The 22225-nt window shown below is 41.4% G+C and overlaps 1 protein-coding gene and 2 non-coding genes across 9 annotated transcripts in view; all 3 read right to left on the bottom strand.

The window, feature by feature from the left end:
- LOC144269834 (P2R1A-PPP2R2A-interacting phosphatase regulator 1-like) overlaps positions 1 to 22225 on the bottom strand; it is a 35394-nt gene that overhangs the window by 5208 nt on the left and 7961 nt on the right. Inside the window, exons 9-11 of one of the 7 annotated variants that reach the window (XR_013347055.1) lie at positions 19402 to 19559; positions 17498 to 17814; positions 16299 to 16438 (exon numbers count right to left, since the gene is read on the bottom strand). Coding sequence is in view for 5 of the 7 variants with exons in the window: in XM_077825756.1 (XP_077681882.1) it covers positions 16288 to 16438; positions 17718 to 17814 (248 nt within the window). In the remaining 2 variants the exon portion in view is untranslated. Of the gene's footprint in view, positions 1 to 13985; positions 17815 to 19401; positions 19560 to 22225 lie in introns of those variants that run through there. The other 6 variants (XR_013347056.1, XM_077825756.1, XM_077825755.1 and 3 more) reach the window with 6 other exon arrangements.
- LOC144270717 (small nucleolar RNA U109) lies at positions 16530 to 16674 on the bottom strand. Its single transcript, XR_013347223.1, has one exon. It is a non-coding gene; the product is annotated as a small nucleolar RNA U109 (small nucleolar RNA).
- LOC144270718 (small nucleolar RNA U109) lies at positions 19380 to 19510 on the bottom strand. The gene has a single exon (XR_013347224.1). It is a non-coding gene; the product is annotated as a small nucleolar RNA U109 (small nucleolar RNA).

Genomic DNA, 22225 nt, shown 5'->3' with positions numbered 1-22225 from the left:
AGGCATGTAGGTAGGAATAGCGGTCAGTAGGTTTCCAGTATGGGGTGGTGTTTATGTGACCGTCGCTTATTAGCACCGTAGTGTCCAGGAAGTGGATCTCTTGTGTGTACTGGTCCAGGCCGAGGTTGATGGTGGGATGGAAATTGTTGAAATCATGGTGGAATTCCTCAAGGGCTTCTTTTCCATGGATCCAGATGATGAAGATGTCCTCAATGTAGCGCAAGTAGAGTAGGGGCATTAGGGGACGAGAGCTGAGGAAGCGTTGTTCTAAGTCATCCATAAAAATGTTGGCATACTGTGGAGCCATGCGGGTACCCATAGCAGTGCCGCAGATTTGAAAGTATACATTGTCCCCAAATGTGAAATAGTTATGGGTGAGGACAAAGTCACAAAGTTCAGCCACCAGGTTTGCCGTGACATTATCAGGGATACTGTTCCTGACGGCTTGTAGTCCGTCTTTGTGTGGAATGTTGGTGTAGAGGGCTTCTACATCCATAGTGGCCAGGATGATGTTTTCAGGAAGATCACCGATGGACTGTAGTTTTCTCAGGAAGTCAGTGGTGTCTCAAAGATAGCTGGGAGTGCTGGTAGCGTAGGGCCTGAGGGGGGAGTCTACATAGCCAGACAATCCTGCTGTCAGGGTGCCAATGCCTGAGATGATGGGGCATCCAGGATTTCCAGGTTTATGGATCTTGGGTAGCAGATAGAATACCCCAGGTCAGGGTTCCAGGGGTGTGTCTGTGCGGATTTGTTCTTGTGCTTTTTCAGGGAGTTTCTTGAGCAAATGCTGTAGTTTCTTTTGGTAACCCTCAGTGGGATCAGAGGGTAATGGCTTGTAGAAAGTGGTGTTGGAGAGCTGCCTAGCAACCTCTTGTTCATATTCCGACCTATTCATGATGATGACAGCACCTCCTTTGTCAGCCTTTTTGATTATGATGTCAGAGTTGTTTCTGAGGCTGTGGATAGGATTGTGTTCTGCATGGCTGAGGTTATGGGGCAAGTGATGCTGCTTTTCCACAATTTCAGCCCATGCACGTCGGCAGAAGCACTCTATGTAGAAGTCCAGTCTGTTGTTTCGACCTTCAGGAGGAGTCCACCCAGAATCCTTTACAGTAACACTCATTGTTTCATGTTCTCTATGTATATAAATCGCCCCACTGTATTTTCCACTGAATGCATCCGATGAAGTGAGCTGTATCTCACGAAAAATTTATGCTCAAATAAATTTGTTAGTCTCTAAGGTGCCACAAGTACTCCTTTTCTTTTTGCGAATACAGACGAACACTACTGCTACTCTGAAACCTATCTTAATTCAGTAGCTGTTGTTAAGCTTGCAGGACACTGCTTCTGGCTTTCCACTTTGACTTCCACCTATATTAACCCTTTCTGTCTCCTCGACTGCCATGGCCCTCTCTAGGCACTAGCAATGATGAGAGCAGGCCCAGGGAGTCTAGGCATTGTTTTCTTTGCATTAAACAGCCCCTCAGCTGTTGTGATGTCAAGCTGGCTTTAGCACCGTGACAGAAAAGAGGAAAATGCCTGAAGAGATATTGCCAGGGTTTTGCTAACACATAGACCCACGTTTTTTATTTATTTATTTATTTATTAATTAGGCCAAATCCTGATCCCATTGAAGCCACTGGGAGTTTTGCCACTGACTCAGGATTTGGCTTGTTGGAGGAAAACACAGCATTCCATAGTTTGCCAACTCTCTTGATTTTATCATGTGTCTTGCAATATTCAATGTTTTTACTTGTAGTCCAACAAGTGATTACTTGAGACTATCAGCTCTCTTTTTTTTTTTTTTTTTTTTTTTTGAAGCAAGTTTCTAGCCCTCAGGGTAGGAGAGAAAAGTTTGACTATGTGACCAAGTGCACAGAAGGCTCAGTAACCAGCAGGTAAAGAAATGTGGTCCTGATCCATAACTCTGTCTCCTTGGTGCTACAATAATACAAATAATAATTATTAATGATAATAAAATGAAACCCCAATTGTTTTTAAATCCCCATATGTTAAGCCAACCTCCTGATTCTAGGGAGCCCAGGATTTTTGAACGTTTCTGGTTAGTGGTATGACTACATAGGACAAGTTCCTAGGACTGCTCTAACTTAACTTCTAGCTTCAAGGACACCTTATGGACCATCCATGAGCCTGGAACAGCCAAAGTGCAGAGTGCTCCAGCCGTGCCCCAGCCCTCCATGTTCTTGGCATGCCCTCTACGTGGGGAGTAGCATGGAGCTGTTGTGGCAGCTCTGTGCTGTTTTCCAGGAGCCACTTCTGTGCCCCTTAAACCACAGGAGCAGCGTAAAGGAGCTGGCATCAATAGTGACTCAGCCCCCCCTTTACACAGGTAGATGGCCAACTTGCAATTATTCACAAATGAAAATGTAATAAGGCTGATTATCCCTTTACAGCTGGGTCACAGTGAGCATCTGTGCTCCTTTTGCTCTGAAAAAAGAAAAGGAGGACTTGTGGCACCTTAGAGACTAACAAATTTATTAGAGCATAAGCTTTCGTAAGCTACAACTCACCTCAGCGGATGCATGCAGTGGAAAATACAGTGGGGAGATTTATATACACAGAGAACATAAAACAATGGGTGTTACCATACACACTGTAAGGAGAGTGATCAGGTAAGGTGAGCTATTACTAGCAGAGTGGGGGGGGGGAGGGGGAGGAAGGACCTTTTGTAGCGATAATCAAGGTGGGCCATTTCCAGCAGTTGCTCTGAAAGAGACTTGCTTACAGCAAATGCAACATGAGTCTGGCTTTTCTTGCTGCCATTGCCCACGTGATTTTTTGGGTGGTGTACACAGGGGCATCGCATCCCAGAGATGGGAGGACTCGCAGCCTGTCTTCTCAGCCTTTTGTGTAAGAGCAAATATAATCATTCACAGTCTCCATTGAGGGACAGACTGCATAGGAACTAACTCTAGTAAATCTGGATCTTTCTCATCTCTAATGACTATAAACCTATGACTAGAGAGCCTTCCACACACTAGTGCATGCCCTGCTGCCTTTATTCTTAAAACTGTGATGGGGGGGGGGGGGGAGGAGGAAAGTCCTAGCAAGCCCCCTAGTGGTCTCAAAATATAGGGACTTGGGATGTTAGATTGGTGCACATTATAAGTGTTTGTTAGGCATTGTTGCTATGCGGAGGTAATGGAAAATGGGGAAGATCTGGGACACTGTTGCTTCATGTTATGAAGTAATGAAGAGAGAGAACTAATGTTCTTAAACACTCTTAATCTGATGTCCAGTGGCTAAACTCCACCTTCATTTAAGTCATGTATAGTAATAAAAAACTAAAACACAGGGCAACTAAGAGCTGTGAACAAGGTCACACAAGAATAAACCCAGATCTCCTTACTCCCCATCCTGTGTTTAGACCAGAAGACCATCCATCATCCCCTTAACTTCTTTCTCTCAATTGCTGTGTTTCCTAGTCTGTTCCTTCATTGCTCCTGTGGCCATATACCACTCATTCTATTGGCGTAAGGTACCCTCCGCTCCAGCAGTTTTGTAAAGGTCTGAGAAGCTCTGACAATTATTAGTGAAAAGTTCCTTGCAGTAAAGAATGAGACCTTTGCGTCCAGGGGGGTTGCTGTGTGGAAGCAAAGGTCCATTTTCAGCTGCCGATCAGTGGAAATACTCAGCCTTTGGTCAAGTACCCCCACGGTGCATAGATAACTTGTATTGATGAACAATAATAGTCCGTTCAAAAATAACCATAATAGTGCCTGTCCGCAATTTTCCTCGCATGAGCCCCTTGCATTCCATTCAGTTTTGATTTATACACATGATGCAATAAAAGAGAGCACATATTCCCTGCTGTAAGCACTCCTGACCATTCCATAAGCATGCAAATTATGATATAGACAGTGCCTCTCTCCCCCTTTTCAGCCAATAATCAAAGTATCAACAGCTGATGATGGCCCAGCAGAAACAGCTGTATTAGCACATACTTTCTGGGGGATGAATGAAATTGCTGGAGCACGGACACCACGGGCCCATATAACTCACCGCCCCTGTGCACACCAGCTCTGCACTGCTGAGGCCCCATCTTTGCCCTTTCTGGGAACACAAACATTGATTGTGTCTTGGCCTTTGCAGGAACACAAAGGGGGACATAGGGAAGCCAACTGCACCCTCTCCTTCCCTTGCATGCATGCACCAGTCCTTTGGGACTGGGAGTAACCTGAATATTATTGTGATTTTGGGTGTAAGTGACCATCTCTCTCAAAGGCAAATTTGCCCGTGTGGCAAGAGAGACTGGAGTACCCCAGGGGCCTGTCTGTGACTCTATGGTTAGGCTGTTATAGTGCTTGAGGAGTTCACACTTGAAACTTGGTTGGTGAAATCTAAGTATAGAACTCACAACCAGTTTTGACTTTGGGCCCTGCTTCTTGACATTCTGCCCTGGAGTTGGTATTCACGCTCGTGAGCTGCTCCAGGCAGCCTGACATTCGCATCTCAGAGGATAGGCCAATGCAGATTTGAATCGCCAATGAATGACCTTATGGGGTTTCTCACTCCAACCAGAGTGAGGCAGCAGTTGAGTTCCATTCAGGTTGTTCTAATAGATATAATAATTGATAAAATTTAAATGGTTCAGAACACAGAACACTGCTCTGGATTCAATAACTCAGAGTCTCCACAGAACAGGGACATTTCCTCTGCTAGAAAGTTTTAGCTGATTAGGGAGGAGGCTTGGAAAGTTGTGATCATCTGTAAAACTTTAGCCAGTTTTAACTTTGGGGCAAGTTGGCTATAATGTGAATTCATCCCTAGGGCAACTCCATCAAATACAGAGGAGCTACAACAAGGATGGATTTGGCTGATTGCTTTTACATTTTTCCTCTTTAATTTCCATTTTTAATATGCACCCACCTGTGCTGAACTATCAGTCAAGGAAGTAGGAAAGAAATTCTATGGAATGAAAGGAATATGGATGCTCCACAATAAAACTACGAGTTCTACCATCAATGTATGCTATTTGGAGGGCCTGACAACAGCGAAGGTTGCACTTCTACAAACGTACAGTATACAGAGATTGTAAGTGTAAGCCAGTAGGATACTGCTTCCACCAGGCAGCAAAATCAGTCACACTGCCAGAAGCAGAAATACCTAATATAGTTTGTTTTAGCGTGGAATGGCCTAATTCATCTGTGTGATTCTATTGGCTCTGTGGTTTTACACTAGAGATTTGTTTGCCCTTATAAATCTACAAGTTCTGAACAAAACTAACCTATCAGCTGGGCCTGTAATATCAAACACAGGTTACGTACAGCAGGTAAACCCAGTTTGGATTTTACATAGATCCCTTCTTCTAAGGAAAGCTATTTGCATGTCAAAAGAGGAGCTAAAAATCTCTCACATCCCTTCCATCTGACTCTGAGATCATCTTAAAACAAATTCAGAAACCACGCTGGACCAGACATACACCAACTTTTAAACTGCTTCTGAATTGGATCTGCTTGTCTAACCCTGCTCATGATCCCGCAACCTGAGGATGCAGTCAGCCCTGGCCCGCTCCTTATGTACTCCCTTTCAGTAGTTACCATGTACAGTTACCTTGAAAGGGGAAGAGTTTAAATGCAGAGTGGTGTGTAGTGATCAGACCAACAGACTGGGTGTCAGGACTCCCGAGTTCAATTCCTAGGCCTCTCGTCCACTTACCCTCCTTGTGCTCCATTTACTTCTCTATAAAGTAAAAATACTGACTTTTGTGAAGATTGATTGTGTACAAAAGGTGCTAGAAAAGGACAAAGTGTTATAGCTGTGAGCTCTCAGGGGTAAACATTTAGGTTCATTTGGCTGGTGAATTGGAAACAGAGAGCTCAGCTCAGTCACTCTCTAGTTCAGAAATCTTTTTGCATTATTTTCAAACTTACCAGGAGTGACTTGAATTGTGAATTAACTTTGGTGAGGCAGCTGGCAGCCTGCTGCAGTGTACAATGCCTGCTGAATCTGCACGTCCAGGCATAGACGTGCAAAGGAGAAGGTATGCTGTGAAAGAGTAGAGGAGCCACTCCCAAGCTAAAGCTGCACTGAGGGCCAACAGGACTGTTCCTTGACTTGGGCCGCAAGCCCAAATCCCACATTTGCGGTCCCCCATCACCCACCAACCTGAAAAGGAGACTTGCTTGGAATGGAGAAAGTAAAAGGGAAGGGAAGCGGTCTGGCTATTAATAATTGGGACTGGGACCCTTTTAGATATAGCCTGAACCTGTACTTTAGCCAGGCCTGCTGGGCTGGTGAGCACAGGATGGCGGGTAAGGGTTTAGCTCCTTTTGCACCTAAACTTGCAACAACAAAAATCTTGGCATCACAAATAGTAGCACTCAGCTCATGTTCCATGCAGGGGCAGCCAGAATTGGACCGGTGGTCAGTGCACACCTGTAACCGGACACCCACCCAGTGCAGTTAGCCTAAAAAGTAGGAGGAATGATATGGTGTTGTATGCATCTAGGGAGAGAGCTGGGAGCAGAAGGGGGTCACATGCCCAAGGTAGGTAAACAGCAGCATAAGAACATAGGACTGGCCATACTGAGTCGTACCAAAAGTCGATCTAGCCCAATATCTTCCGACAGTGGCCACTGCTAGGTACCACAGAGGGAATGAACAGAACAGGTAATCACCAAGTGATCCATCCCCTGTCGCCCATTCCCAGCTTCAGGCAAACAGAGGCTATGGAGCAAAAGTACTCGTGATAAAATCTAAGCTTGTACTTACCCTCCAACACACATCAGTTTGTATTGATATACCAACGGGCTAACCATAGAAGTATACGAGTGGACTTCTAAAAAACTATTCACAGTGCTTTAAACATGTTCAAGGAGAACAAATATACAGCACATTCACAGCCAGGCTCACAGTCTCAGAATAGAGCCTTTTAATTAATAGCCTTCCAATTAATTCAATCACTAGTAAATTTGAGCGTAATCTCCCCTGGAACCAAACTGTTATTTTTAGTACAGAGAACTTCTACCTTTAATTTTGATCAGTTTGAATCCCTTCACTGTAAGTAAATCCATCCCAAGCTATTGAAATTGTCATTTTTTCTAGAAAGAAGCAGCTAAAATTCTGAATGAGAGAGAATCAAACTGGCCTAAGACAATCCCACAACAGTAAAATGAACAGAACTCTTAGCTGTACTTTTTGGACACTGCTATTGACATTTTAAGATGCTACTGTGTGCTTTGCAAACTGTGGTACGCCCCCATGTGGTCACATAAATAACATGATTAACTACTTGCTCCAATCAAAGGAGCTAACTGTAATGAAATAAGAAGACAGTATCATAGTACCATTTAGTGAAAATGTTTGAAAATGTCTCCAAACATCTAGAGTAATTGGGGAATCCTGACAAGCAGGTGAACTTGGTTATTGCATGATTAGATTGCTGTTTGTTTGTAACAATGACATCTGTCCCCCTATTCTCTTCCCAGGCCCACTGCCAGGATCACTGCCTCTGAGGACAATGTATATATTTTTGAAAACAGTAAATTGAGTGACCAGTAGCAGTAACACTTTTTAAAAGCAGCTGGTTTTCAGTATGATTCCAGTTCCTTTTAGCTCTTTGCTGTTGCTTCTCCTGCACAAAGCTGTTTCTTTCCTAATCTGTTTTCACATGAAAACCATGGCACACACCACACCCAGAACATCCTTAATTCTTATTGAAATACATTTGTCCCAACTCACTAGATTATGGCAATTCCAGTAGTTCTCTGGCACTTCTACTCATTCAACTAGTTTTAGGGCAAATTAGTCAGTGATGGAGCCAGTAGGGCTGGTTTGGGAGCAACATAAAGGGTAACATTCAGTACCAGATTCAGATGTAGAAAAAAGGTCAAGTCATTGCTGCCAAAGTTCATTTAACTCACATTGTTTGATAAATACAGCGCACCTGGATTTCATATAGCATTCGGCACAAGCCATATGTCCCTATGCTTTAGGGAATTAAACTTCACACTGCATAGTACACAGTGGAGAATTTTTTTTAACCTTCTCTTTTAGAGCAATGCCATCATATTGTCTTCAAAAACAATCAATACCAAAAACCCTACCCCAAAAGGGAGAAGTGTCAGAATCCATGGAGTTCACTAGGGACCTTGCTATTGGTTTTATATGGAAGGCAGCTTGATACTACAGTGACAGGCAGCAGTATAAAATCCATAGATAGATTTTATATTAAAAATCAGAAAAACACCTTTCCCCAAAATCAGAACCAAGCGGCTTTGAAGGGGCGCTAAATTGTTAAACACCACGAGAAAACAGATGAGACTATTTTCTTGTATTGCCATTGCGTCCAAGAGAACCACAGAAAACACAAGGAGAGGAAGTCTGAGACAGCTCGGCATAATTACCAGACTTATTGAATCATAGGGGATTGCTACTTCAAAGTATTACTCAGTGACCTGAGACTGACTACATCCTCTTTTTGTTCTAAATGAAACTGTTGTGGCCCTGTAGTGACCAAAAAAGTTCTTATCTGCTACCTTACAATAAGGGGGACCATAATGGATGTTGTTCCTGGGATGCTAAGAATGCGTTGAAAAAACTATTTCCTACATCTTAGATAAATAGGAGCCTGATAGCAAAGAATAAACCAGTCTGTATTTCTAAAAGCAGATGTTTGTCCTCTTTTCCCCACCACCTCTTTTACTTCCCTCCTTTTAAAACTGCATCTTGCAAGATTATTCCAAAGAGCAACACAGTAATGAAAAACAAATGGACCCTAACTCCCTCAATTGGTTAAAGCAGTTGCTCACACTACAGTAACTGTGGTTCCTCAAGAGGTTGTAGTTAGTATGGATCTCATTGTAGGTGGGCATGGGCCTCATGTAAGTGAGAGATTTTTTTTTTTTTTAAAATAACCTTGGTTGTTGGAGCCACACATGCAACCTGTGCCTCTTTGTGCACCATGTGAGGGCCAAGGGCATAGAGGGTGGAGCTGCCGTGGCCCTCCCTTAGTTCCTTTGCAATTAGAAATCCAAGGTAGGTAAAGACTCCAAAAAATAGGAATGGAGAGTAAGTCATGGGACTCGCACTGACTACATCATCTCAAAGAACCACCCTACAGTAACTGGAGTTAACTATTCTTTCTTCAGGACTGTGTCAGTGTGGATCCCATTGTAGGTGACTGGCAGATCTCATTCCCACCAGCCTGAGGAGATGCTGAGTTTCATTTGCAACAGTCCAAATGTGACTGGAGTACTGCTCCCCCAAACCTAGTATCTGGCCTTGTAGCTAAGTCCAAAGCATAGCATTTGGCAAAGGACAGTGGATTAGTCCACCACATCACATTGCAGATCTCTGATATTGGCAGCTATTGAAGTAGGCGGAAGAAGTTGCTTGCACTGTGGTGGGGTGAGCCTTGATGTTTGGTGGGAAGGTACAAAGATGCACTGCGTGATCCATTTTGAGATTGTGTGGGGCGACATCAGGGCATTAAAGGCCAAACTATAGCCAAAGAGATGGAATAGTAGTTTGAATGGTTTCGTTCTGTTAACGTAATAAAGCAAAGTCCTGGCTACATCGAGTGTAATTTCTTTTCTCCTAGAGCAGTGGTGAGCAACCTGCGGCCCGTCAGGGTAATCTGCTGGTGGGCCACCAGACCGTTCATTTACATTTGCATGGCTGCCCACAGCTCCCAGTGGCTACGGTTTCCCATTTCCAGCCAATGGCACTCTCTCCTCGCCCCCCCCATGGGGGTGTGCCCCTATTTGGGGACTACTGGTTTAGGGCTTTTGAAAAAGGGGTCCCTTTCTGCATGTTTGCAGGAGATTGCTAGATTCATTGAAAAGTTATGGAGAGCCTGGGATTAGCCCATGTAGCTCTTTCCTGCAGAGGTGGATAGTACAGGGCCTTGCAAGTTTTGCACTTGCCCTTGAAGAGTCCTTTATCAGCAAAATCAGTCCAGTTGGCAGGAGTCAGTTTACTTCCGTTGTGGTGTCTGAGCTGCTGCGTACAAGATAAAAGTGTCCTGCTGGGTGTTCAACAACCACATCATCAGAACACACACTAGACTTTTAATTTACAAATAGGGTTGCCAACTGTCTCATCGCACAAACACCCACACCTTGCCCCAGCCCCTTCTCTGCCCCTTTCCTGAAGCCCTGCCCCTGCTCACTCCATCCCCCCTCCCTCCGTCACTCGCTCTCCCCCACCCTCACTCACTTTCACCAGGTTGGGGCAGGAGTGCAGGCTCTGGGCTGGGGCCAAGGGGTTCAGAGTGTGGGGGTGCAGGAGGGGATGGGGCTCAGGGCTGGAACAGGCAATTGGGATGCATGAGGGGGTGCAGGCTCCTGCAAGGCAGCGCTTACTTCAGGCGGCTCCCACAAGCAACCAGCATGTCCGGCTCCTAGGCAGCTCTGCACGCTGCCCCTGCCACTTCCATTAGCCAGGGTTCCCAGCCAATGAGAGTTGTGGAGTCCGCACTTGGGGTGGGGGTAGCGTACAGAGACGCCCTGGCCACCTCTGCACCTAGGAGTCAGAGGGATGTGCCCTTCGCTTCCGGGAGTCGTGCAGAGCCAGGGGTAGGTAGGGAGCCTGCCTTAGGCTTACTGTGCTGCCCACCAGACTTTTAGCGGCCTATTAAAATCTCCCGGCTGGCTTTCATTAGCTGCCGGGAGATTGAGGCCAATTCTGGGAACCAACCCTATTTACAAAGCGGTGGTAATCCTAACTGTCCTCTACAGCTGCAAGATTTGTGTGACCTACAGAAAATACCTGACAAACCTGGAACACCAGCACTTTCTCTGGAAGATCGTCAACATAAAGGCCAACACCGTCACTGTTGGGACCCTGATTATCCTGCACCGGCTGAGGTGGAGCAGGCATTGTGTGTGCATGCCTGATGCACACCTACCACAACACTTGCTGTACACCCAACTCACTAAAGGAGAAAGGAAAGAAACACTTCTAAGACACCCTCAAGACAAACATCAAGAGATGTGGCATCAATACTACACACTGGGAGACAGTAGCCCAGGACAGGGCTAACTGGTGAAGACTTGTCAGAGAAGAAACTACCACTTTTGAGGAAAATTGCTTTGCTCTGCTTGCAGAAACATGCCAGAAAAGAAAGGATAGATGACTCTCATGCAGCAACTCAGAAGCCCAACCCTGCCTTCTAACATCACCTGCAACATGTGGCAACGAATTTGCAGCTCAAGGATTGGACTCCTCTGTAACCAAAGGACCTATAAAAAATAAAACCTGTGAAAGATATCGTCCTCGACCCTGAGATATCGCCACCACCGACGACAAGATAAAAATGTAGGTTTGGAGAAGGTAATTTCAGATGGTGTGAGGTTTCTGTTTTTAAGGGGGGTGGGAGGAGAATATCAAAATCCTACAAGTGAGCAGGACCTTTGAATAGTGCCCTACAGCAACACCCTACATCACATGCTACTTCTGAACTACACACTGGGAGGTCAAACACCATTTTGCTGCAGGCCTACCACTTGGTTTGGAGGGAGAGCCCTTGACATTTGGGAGGTGGGGGTTAAAGTCTCCCCAGTTGAGATATGCTATTAACATTGAGTTAGAATAGATCATTTTAAACCATTCTTTAGAGACTCCAAGGTGAGAACCTCAAAAATTCAAGGCAAAAGCACCCTGTCTCCTTGAAACATTAGGCTGCTAAACAAATGTGATGGGGCATTCTCCCCACACTAGCCTAGAAGGTGTTAATGAGGCTAAATATGGGACAGTTAATCAGATAGACAACTTAATTCCCCTCAGCTGTGGCCTAAGTAACCCCTGACTGATGGAGCCCAGCTGAGAAGGAACAGGCACAGCTAGGATAAAGCCAGAAGCAAAGGGCTGCAGCCCCTCTCTGGACATTAGAGAGGGAAGGAAGGAAATTAATTAATTAATTAAGAAGGAAAGGGTATAGGAAAAGGCTCAGGGGAATAGCAATAAGGTTTAAGATGGTGCAGACCTTGGCCACTGATTAGAGGATCCCCGAGCTGGAACTTGGAGTAGAGGGCAGGCCTGGGTTCCCCTACCAGCATTGGGGAAGTGTTCACTGCCGAGCCAGAGCATGAGGAGGCTGCCTGACTTAGTTTACATGGAGAAACTTTGATACCCTGGAAAGGAGAAAAGCACACAGTGACTTGGCCAAAGGGCCAAGTCATGAAGCAGGAGCACCCCAAACTGCAGAGAGAAAGAAACTGTAAGTGTGCAAACGAGTGACAGAAGGGGGCTTTGGACCTGAAAAATGCTATTTGCCAGAAGAGGCACCCTGTTACAAAAGTATGTACTCTGTTACAGACAGAAAAAAGGGCTTTTTTGGTGGTTGCCAGAGATTAAGTGGCATAAAAGTGAATATCCTCCCAGTCTAAAAGGCCTTTCTCAAGACACAGGTGGAATATTTATTTTTAAGACAAATGAGAAATGCAACACTACTATTGACACTGGCTGTATAATGATCCTGTAAACCAAGCTTTTCTTACAATAACCTTACCAAATAGCTCTAAAGCAATATAGTTTAGCTTGTACTCTAAAGGCAAAGTAATCAAAGGCTGCAAAAGCTTAGTTAAGAGAAAAAATTCAGCTGTACTATCCACTTCGGATAGTAACTTCATAAAAGGATTATGCAACTTTAATACAAAATTACTTCTTTATGGAGTTGCCAGGAAGAGTGTAGGTGGATGATATTTCTTCAGGGAAAAGAGGATCCCTCATCTCTGCCTTTGCATGATAAATGGATTGGTGTTTGGCTCTACAAGAATGTTCACAATTTGCATCTGCAAACTAGTGAACATGAAGCAGATGATTCCATCTTATCTACAGACACAACAAAAAAATCTTGTGTCACAATCCTGCAGTGAGATTTGCTCAAATAAGCCTACACAGAGCCCCATACACTTAATTAAGGCTCTGAGGGCAAAGGAGTCTGCCCACAGCTCTCACTGGGGGACTGAGACCTTAGACTTTCTGAAAAATATTTAAATGTGAAATATGCTGGTTAGTGCTTACAAACACATTTCAGTTTAGTCAGTGACCAACTTTTCTCCCTTCAGTGTTTCTACACCACTCAGCAGGAGGATTCATTTGTCTTATGCATGGTAAGACTAGCTTTCCCCAGTGAAGTCTGTACCACCAACTATTGACATTTTCACATCCAACTATCTTACATACAAATAGTGTAGGGAAGCTTGTTTAAACATACAGAATGCAGACAGAAAAAGACATTTAAGCACAGGCTTTCGTCCATGATCCCACATTTAAAATCAGTATTAGCATGAGAAACAGTGAGGTGAGGTATCTACACACACAAGTCACCAAATCAGAAAAGGGGTAACAGAATAAAGATGATCCACTTCTTAGAGTGGGGCTTAGTCCACTTGATAGTTCTTAGGGCAGCATCCAGTTAAGAATAACCACCAACCAGCCACATCCGGATTGGCCTGTGTATAACTATATGTTCTGAGACAGAGTATCCAGAAGGCTGCTTAAATCAGACCTACCTTGACATTTTCAGGTATTTTGATTAGTGGACTTTCAACTATAACAGCTAACCCTGACCATTCTGAGAAGTATGGATGAGAATACAGAAAATAAGGTACTCTGCATAAGTAATACACTATATTTGTTTTCCATACACCTTTTGGATTTCTATAGTTGGGGCTGGGTTAACAGTTTGGGGTGTCTTTTCCTTAATAGCTTTAGAGTACATATGATTCAAAATTGGATGTGTATATGCTGGTTGCTCAGATGCAATTTATTCTAAAGTGTATTTCAAAGGAAGATTGACATGTCTAGTTTTAAAAGGAAGTGGTTTTACATATAGCTAGTTGTATGAAACAAATAGAGTATCTGAGACTAGGCCTGTCAGGACCACAAGATAACATTCATCATCGAACAAGCAGACAGTATCTTAACACAGTTTTAGTGAGCAGTAGAGACCTCCAAAGAGTGGAGAACAGCCAGACCATTTTTAAAAAAATGCTGTAACAAAATGGAATAGTTGTGCATTTGTTTTATGAAGATTACATTCTACAAAGGCCAGCATTTTATGACTCCCCACTACTAACAAAAACAGAAATCTTGAATACAATCACTTGTACAGATAGATTAGTCAGCTTCCCCCTCCCCCCCCCGACCCCAAAAGCAATAGCTGTGTTCTCAGCTATAAGAAAGCATGCAGAAGCTTTATAGTTTTGCTACCCCTTGTGCAGATTTCTAAGTCATAGTACCAATAAACGCATGGTATAATGAAATTGGGGCAATGATAAGTTGTACTTTCAGAGACCATTGATCAATACTTTGCAAAATGTCAGAACAGCCTTGCAAAGTATTAACATGGATAAAAGTTCATTAAGTTAAAGCAATCCAAGATACAGCCAAAATGCAAGAAATAGCACTGTGCATACACAAACATGGAATACTGCAGAGCTCATTTAAAAATGGCACCACTGGACAATATTTTACAATATGCACATTTATTTGAGGCAGGGAAACTAGTGCTCCACAAGTGAAGTGATAATACAGATAAGTGCCTCGATTGGCCATTTATGGTACTTAGTACAATTTAAAACAAACACTTGAAAAGTAAAATGCTAGGTAGGACAGGGCTATTGGAAACTAAACATCTTTAGCGTGGAAAAAATATGGTGCTCCCTCCCCATTCTTAGCCAGACAGTATTGCCAGAGACTGTGCTCATCTTTAAAGCACACTTACTTTACATTCAGTGCTATTTTCTTTCAGAAATCAGAAGTTGTACTTTTAGATGACAAAAGCATTTGTGTTACCTTACAAACATTCAAACTGGAAGCTTAAGATTCTGGCAGACAATGTTGCATATTAAATAGAAACCAACTAGCAAATGTTACTGAACATAAAAAACCTTATTCAATCATAAAAAAATACTATAATTCACCACCACAGACTTTTTTACATAGTTTATAAATAATAAATAACAGTAGATTACAAATGGATTTACTTTAGCCCAGTAAGGTCTTCTTAAAAAGTATACTACTGTATTACCTCAGACTGACCAAGGTATTGTATCAAGACTACTACTCAAATGTAACTCCTTAAATGATATGCAGAGCTAGTATCCAATCCAACCTTAAAGCCTTTTCCTAGAAATTAAAGTTAATTTAGTGGCCTGCCTTCTGTAAGGCAGACAAAGGCATAAAGCTATACAGCAGCTGTGACGGGAACACACACACTGCTATCTTACAAAATAATTGGGATTCTCCATAGCACCTCCCAATAGAAGAAACACCTTGAAAAATAGCAAGCACTAAGAGAAAGCAGCACTGAAGACAGCATCTGGTAAGCACTCTACAAACAACGTCCTTTGCCCACCCACCAGTTTTACATTCCTTAATTTTAACAATGTCCCCTAAGGCACAAAAATACCTATGGCCTCAATGCCACAGGAGACATTGATGGCGCCGTACACATTCTTCTTTACTCAGTAGTTTAAGTAACTTAGTTACTTGCACCATACATTTTAGATCAAAGCAGGGATTATTTCTCGTTGGCCAAATAACTATGAATATTTACCATATTCCATAGAATCTACTGGATGAAGGGGGTGGGGAGAGAACTATGCAGTTATGTTAACCATGTTTCACAGGGTATTTGTATTTCCCCTATTGATAAATATGCTAGTCACCCTAGAAGGGTCTGCATTTTGTTTTAAACACAAACAACTTCTAGAACCATAGTGTTCAACTGCAATGAAGCAATTACCAGTAGCACTACAGACAGCCAAGCATTTCTTCCCAGCTACAGAGTTGGGGGAATAATTTTACTTTGGGTTAGTGGGAGAAATTAGATATTTACCCCAACCAGAAATTGTGTTTATGAAATAAAAATCTAGCAAAATCTAATTTACTAAAAAGAATCTGTCAACGAATAAATGAGCATTTCCAAACATCTCTGCAACCACCGCCTGTTTCTCCAGACAAAGTGACCATGGCAGTAACAGTACCCAGTATTGTCGTAGAAATAACACCACTAATATTGTAAAAAGATATCTGTTCAGGAATCAAAAGGTTTTTTCTTTAAAACAAAGAAGAGTTAGTATAAACTGAACAGACATCTTGTTTGTAAAATAATCAAAACCAGACATTAATATGGTCTAAAGTGTCCATTAAGGCTAAATCAAAACCACTGGGAAGAGATGTCAAGAAATAAGATTACATTAATTTTTCCATTAGTATTTTAATCCTCATGTTAGTGATTCTCAAGGATCGGAGTTCTTCATTTCTCTGTACAAATGTACAGCACAGCTAAACACTGAGTCAGAACAGATTAAGTCACTTAGGTGAGAGATCATCCATCAAAATGAATGAAGAGCATGAGTTTGAGCATGTTACTGGAGATTCTGTGGTAATGCTGCCTTTAGCCAGTGAATCAGAGGAAGAACCAATACTGCTGCTACTCCTATCGAGAATATCTGAAGACAAACTGGAGACACAGGAAAATGGTTACTTAAGAACATGTGAACTATGAATTGGCATACCAAGTTAATGCACTTGGAAAAAAAAAATAAAAAAAAAAATGTAGGAGAGACATACTACCACTCAGCCTTTACTGCAAGACTGGCAGCCCTGAAGACTCCTTATTTTGCTCTAGCATGTTATGGATACATTCATGCTCCTTAAGGGAAAGAGGAGCAGAATTTTTTTTTAAAAAACATGCATTATAAATTGATACAAACTTCAACCAGCTGTAGAATAGAAAAGTCAGTTAACAGAAGTAGTGCCTTTAACAATTACAAGGGAAATAAGGAATTTTTTTTTCTGATGAAGATTCCAATGACATAGCTATTCTGATGCCACTGATTAGCCAGTTTGCTCTCAAATAAATTATCTTTCAAAGCAGGATCTTGCAAAATAGTTTTTTTTCCTTAAGAAAATTCTCTCACACTTGATTTTAAAGGCTATCATGATTCCAGATTTTTATTTGCAAACTGGAACTTCATAAGAGTTGAAAAAATGACAATTCTCACTGATTGTAGGTGGCTTTTCAATTCTACAAAACTCAGGAAGAAGTTTGTTATTTTAGAACCACTTAATCTATCTGATGTGTCTCCTTGGAAAGAGACAAGATTCAAGCCAGACAAGTCACCTTCCTGTTTCTACGAAACAGACAGAGATGCATCAAATTAAGATGTGAGTGACATCAATATAATCTTAACTGTGGAATATCATAAGAATTTAGCTTCATATCAACTATTAGCCTATGGGAATGCACAGGAGATATGTGATACTATAATTCCAAAAATATCATTCTGCTCACTATACCATTCTGAAACAGAAGGGCACCTAGCAGGTGCTGCAGACAGCAAATTATAGTCAATATTGAGTGATTTCTGCTTTGAGGGAAAGTAAGGACACCACACAATAATTTCATTTACTATGAAGCATCTGACCTGTGAGCAGCAAGGATTCCCTGCCTATTCCAGGTATCAAAAAGGGTTCTTGTGAGATGTTTAGATGTGACCAAGAAGAGTGAACCACTTACGGGCAGCTCGTCAAATCAGCCAAACAGCAAGCAAGAAAACTTTAATTCCAGAGAGTTGGGGAAGCTTTATTGCTGTGATGAAATGCCAAGTATAGTTTCTACTAGTCTGCAAATGCAAATTATTTAGCACAAGTTAAAACTTCTCTGAAAAACCAAGGTGCTGAAGATATCTAAAGGACCTCTGCTTTGGTGTTTCAGTGTTTAAAATACAACATTTTACCATGAACTGAAATCTGTCAGATGTGTAACATCAGGAGAAAGCATGTTGGTAGTTCCTTGGAAAAGTCTCTTTGGCTGACTTTCAGTTTCCATTTCACCTGAGAAAAGTAATTAACAGTCAAACTTGTTTGGTTCTGTGAAATATCTCAGCAGAGTAACTTCAAAGTTCTTTCTATCCAAGACTATTTTGGGTGTCCCATATATTACATGCATAACATCTTGCACTGTGATCTGGTCAGATCTCTAATTAAGCTTGGTAAGAGCCCTAACACCCCTAAAGCTATAGGAAGTGATCTGATTATTCAGTCCAACCTTTGAGTATGTACTGAACTAATGCTTCAACATTGTTTAAGGGACATGATGCTACCGAAAGTGCAGTAAAACAAAGGTTCTGGTCACTCTAAGATCTCACAGCACTTTTCATAGGAGTTGGGATCTAGACCCAGTGTCTTGCCAAATTCAAACCCTGATTTCATTCTGCCTATATCAACTCCTTTTGCAGTTTCATTTGCATACTGTATTCTTCATTCCCTGTCCTGAAGTAATGTGTAGTGTTGCTCTGTGCTATTAAATAGGTGCCGGGTTCCAACCCAGAAGTGAGCACTCTGCAGTGTTTGTTGAAATGCTGAATAGCAGTTTGCGTCTTGTGCAGTGTCTCATACTCAATATTTTAAAAGGTTATTTCTCAGAGATGTTAAGCTTAAATTGTTATATATTTAGAATTATATAGCTTGTATATGCTTTAAACATATGTTTTTAAAAGCAATATAAATGTCAAATGTAAGTGGTTTTAAAAGGACTCATTTTTACAGCCATGTATAACTTGTTTAAAACGGGGCTGCTATATGGACCATTTTCTGGCCATCCGCATATCGTTCTCTTAATATTTAAGAGCAGGCAATCACTCCCATTTTGTTCACTAAAAAAAAAATTGTATTGTCACAATATCAGTAACTGAGAAATTTAAACAGCATGGGTCAAGAATGGACCCAAAGATGCCCTTTTGGATATTCATGCCAATATTGACAAACATGAAAGCACACTCACAAAGCCTTACACAAAAAACAACATTAGGCACAACATCTAATCACTTCTGCTTCCTCATTGTGAGACAGATTACTTCCTCACCCCCCCCCATGTAAACCTATGGACTTCTTTGGGATTGTAATGTGAAAGGCAGAATTGGGTCCCATATGTTTAGTATATTATACCAGTGGTGGGCAACCTATGGCCCATCAGGGTAATCCACTGGCAGGCTGTCAGACCCTTCATTTACATTTGCACAGCTGCCTGCAGCTCCCAATGGCTGCAGTTAGCTGTTCCCAGCCAATGGGAGCTGCAGGAAGCAGCGCAGGTTATCCTGACGGGCTGCAGGTTGCCCACCACTGTCTTATACTGTGGGACGATACCCAGTTCATTTATCAGTTTCTTATATAAAGTTCAGTTATCTGATACTTTAGTATTTTTCAGTTTTGTTTTTATTGCCAGGTTCATGAGAGTTTTCAGATGTAGTTTAATTCACAGTCTACCAGCAAAAGTGTATTTGAAATTTGGGCACTACTTTTTCAGCTTCCAGTTAACTTATAGCAGTTCTAGTGTCAACTTGGGGAACTAACTGAAAGGTTTCACATTAAAAACATACTATAAATGAACTTTGTGTACATAATGTAGGAGAAATACACTACCACTCAGCCTTTACTCCAAGACTGGCAGCCCTGAAAACTCATTTTCTGTAGCATGCAAGGAATATGTTCATTCTCCTTTGATGAAATAATGATGGCTTCCATCACACAGACTGAAGCTAAAGAACATAGATGTAAAATACTCTGGATCCTCACACAAACTGAGAAGAAAAAGGTCAGACAACTCTTTCAAGAAATGTGAAATTCTACAGGAAGGCTGCATAGTAACATGCATCATTTTTACCACTAGAAGATATTTTAACAGCTAGCATTTCACAGTTGTACAATATAACACTTTGATATGCCGAGACTTTCCTATTAGGGATTGTTTCAGTTTATGGCTATGACTATACATGTTACCATGTAATAAATGCAGACTAAGGACCGCTAAGCAATTCAAGAGTTTAAAATTAAAGCAACCAGAATTATGTATTTCAGGAGGATATGAAGGAATTAGGTGTACTTAGTGACATTTATGATTAATGACTATTCATAATTAAGGCTAAGATTTTGTCTCGGATATTTTAGTAAGAGTCAGGGACAGGTCATGGCTTTTGTGAATTTTTTTTTTTTTGCACCCATGACCCGTCCCTGACTTTTACTAAAAATATCTGTGACAAAATGGGGATCTGCAGGTCCCCACACCGCCTAAAGTGGGGTAGCTGGGTGGTGGCTAGGGTCCTCTGTGGCAGCTGCCAGAGGCCACAAGGGTACCCAACAGCTCCCTGCCCTTGCGGGGGACCCTGCAGCTCCCAACCACTGCAGGCTGAAGTCACGGAGGTCACTGGAAGTCTCGGATTCCCATGACTTTGGCGACCAAATCATAGCCTTATTCATAATTAAAACTGGTTTGTGTTTCCAGTAAAAGTAGAAATGAGAGTTTGCTCTTCATCTGTGAGAACTGCTCCAAAAAGCACCAAAGTGGAGTGGGGAATGGGAAAGCAGGCTCTAGTTTGGACTTTACTTGTACTGTGCTTTTGCTTTAAGTGGTGCACTTTAATGTACTTTGGCATCTTACATTCAGTGAGTTTCACTATGGGTGCTAAAAGCTGCTTCACATTTAATATTGCAACTCAGTTTCTATTAGAAATCTGATTTTTTTTTTTTTTTTTTTTGCATATGCTCTTTCTAAAATCCACAAAGGAATCCCCTCAAAACTAAATAAGTGGCATCTGCAGTAAAGGCAGGGTTTTTTTAAAATCAAATTTGAAATAAATTAGACCAGATTTGACAGATTGGAAGTAGGTCAATTTATTTTGCCACTTTTTTTTAAAGCAAACAACCAACTTCACAATTTCATAAATACACACTTAGGGAGAATAAAAGGAGATGTCACTAGTGTGGTTGAGTAAAGAAAGATCAACAGAACTGGATGGGGTAGGTGGAGAAGTACTTGCCGCATAAGCATTGGTAAATAGTTTTTTAATCCCTCAGTTTAATGTAGTGTCCATTAATAATAATATGGAGAATTTATATATTTTACTTCAAACACCATACCACCACCATATTTCTTGTTAAGAAAAGCAGATTTTTCAAAGGAAAAACACTATCATGTACTCTATGCTACTTTCATCCCTCTAATTCTCAAAATATCCATCTTTTGAACTTTCATAGTGTAAAACAAACACTGGGTATAAAATTTCAAAGATATTCAGTAAACATATAAAAGGGAATACTTCCATAATTAGAATAAACTTTTGAAATGTACCACTATACAATCTATTTCCTTCAGAACATCATTTATGGAAGCCAGATATATTTCTAACGTAACAAAAATGGTTAAATACAGAGGGAGCCACAGTAATATAGTAATCCCAGAATACAAGGCAGACGCCAATTTTAATCATAGAACATCAGGGTTGGAAGGGACCTCAGGAGGTCATCTAGTCCAACCCCCTGCTCAAGGCAGGACCAATCCCCAATTTTTGCCCCAGATCCCTAAATGGCCCCCTCAAGGATTGAATTTACAACCCTCAACCTTAAACTCAAGCCGGAAACCTTGATTTAAATCACTGATTTTAATTATGTTTTGCGTTTGTACTTGTTGTTTTCTTAAGGACAGGCCAGTTCTCATTAGCTGGTATCCATTGAACCATGGTGATATACAACTAAATAAAGCTTTTTATATTAAATTTCTTTTTGCTAACCAGAAGGATACTCTATATTTAAGCAATTATATAGCTGAATTTATTTATTCAGATTACATTTTATGCTAAAAATGCGTAATTCATAAATTTCTATTTACCAGATTAACTTTTTACTTGTGGTTTGTGTCAAGATCTATTTGGCTAGAAATTCAAATTCAATTAAATGCATAAATACAGTATTTTAAAAAATAAAACTACCTTAAAATGTTGGCTATATAAGAGAAATCAAAACATGTTTTGTATTTAACACTAACTGGTTTATTAAAACAAAGGAAGTATTATCTCTAGTTAGTGAATTGAACTGATTGGTTTTGGTCACCATGTCCTTCAAGGTTTTAGAACTAGCAGACCTAATGCACTCTCACATATTTTGTTCATAGAGTGAAAGAAACAAGCTTTGCTGCTTTTTCAACTCCCAACGGGTTTCTTAACTTTGAATGAAGTAATAACTGAACTGGATGCATAAACTGAAAAGAAGAAAATATTTTCTCTATACCCTCAGAAGAGCGAGTCCAAACCTAGTTTAAATATTTAGATTCTGGCTCCAGGTGCTTAAACTGACTTCCACCAGTTCAGTGGTATAACCGTCTTTAAAACGTGGCAGCAAACATGTACTGCTTAATAATTTTTGTATTTAGTTTAAATGACATTTGCGTATAAAGTAGCCTAGTAAAACATAG

This window comes from Eretmochelys imbricata, chromosome 9, assembly GCF_965152235.1.
Source record: "Eretmochelys imbricata isolate rEreImb1 chromosome 9, rEreImb1.hap1, whole genome shotgun sequence".
Lineage (NCBI taxonomy): Eukaryota > Metazoa > Chordata > Testudines > Cheloniidae > Eretmochelys > Eretmochelys imbricata.
This window is presented reverse-complemented; position numbering and strand designations above follow the sequence as displayed.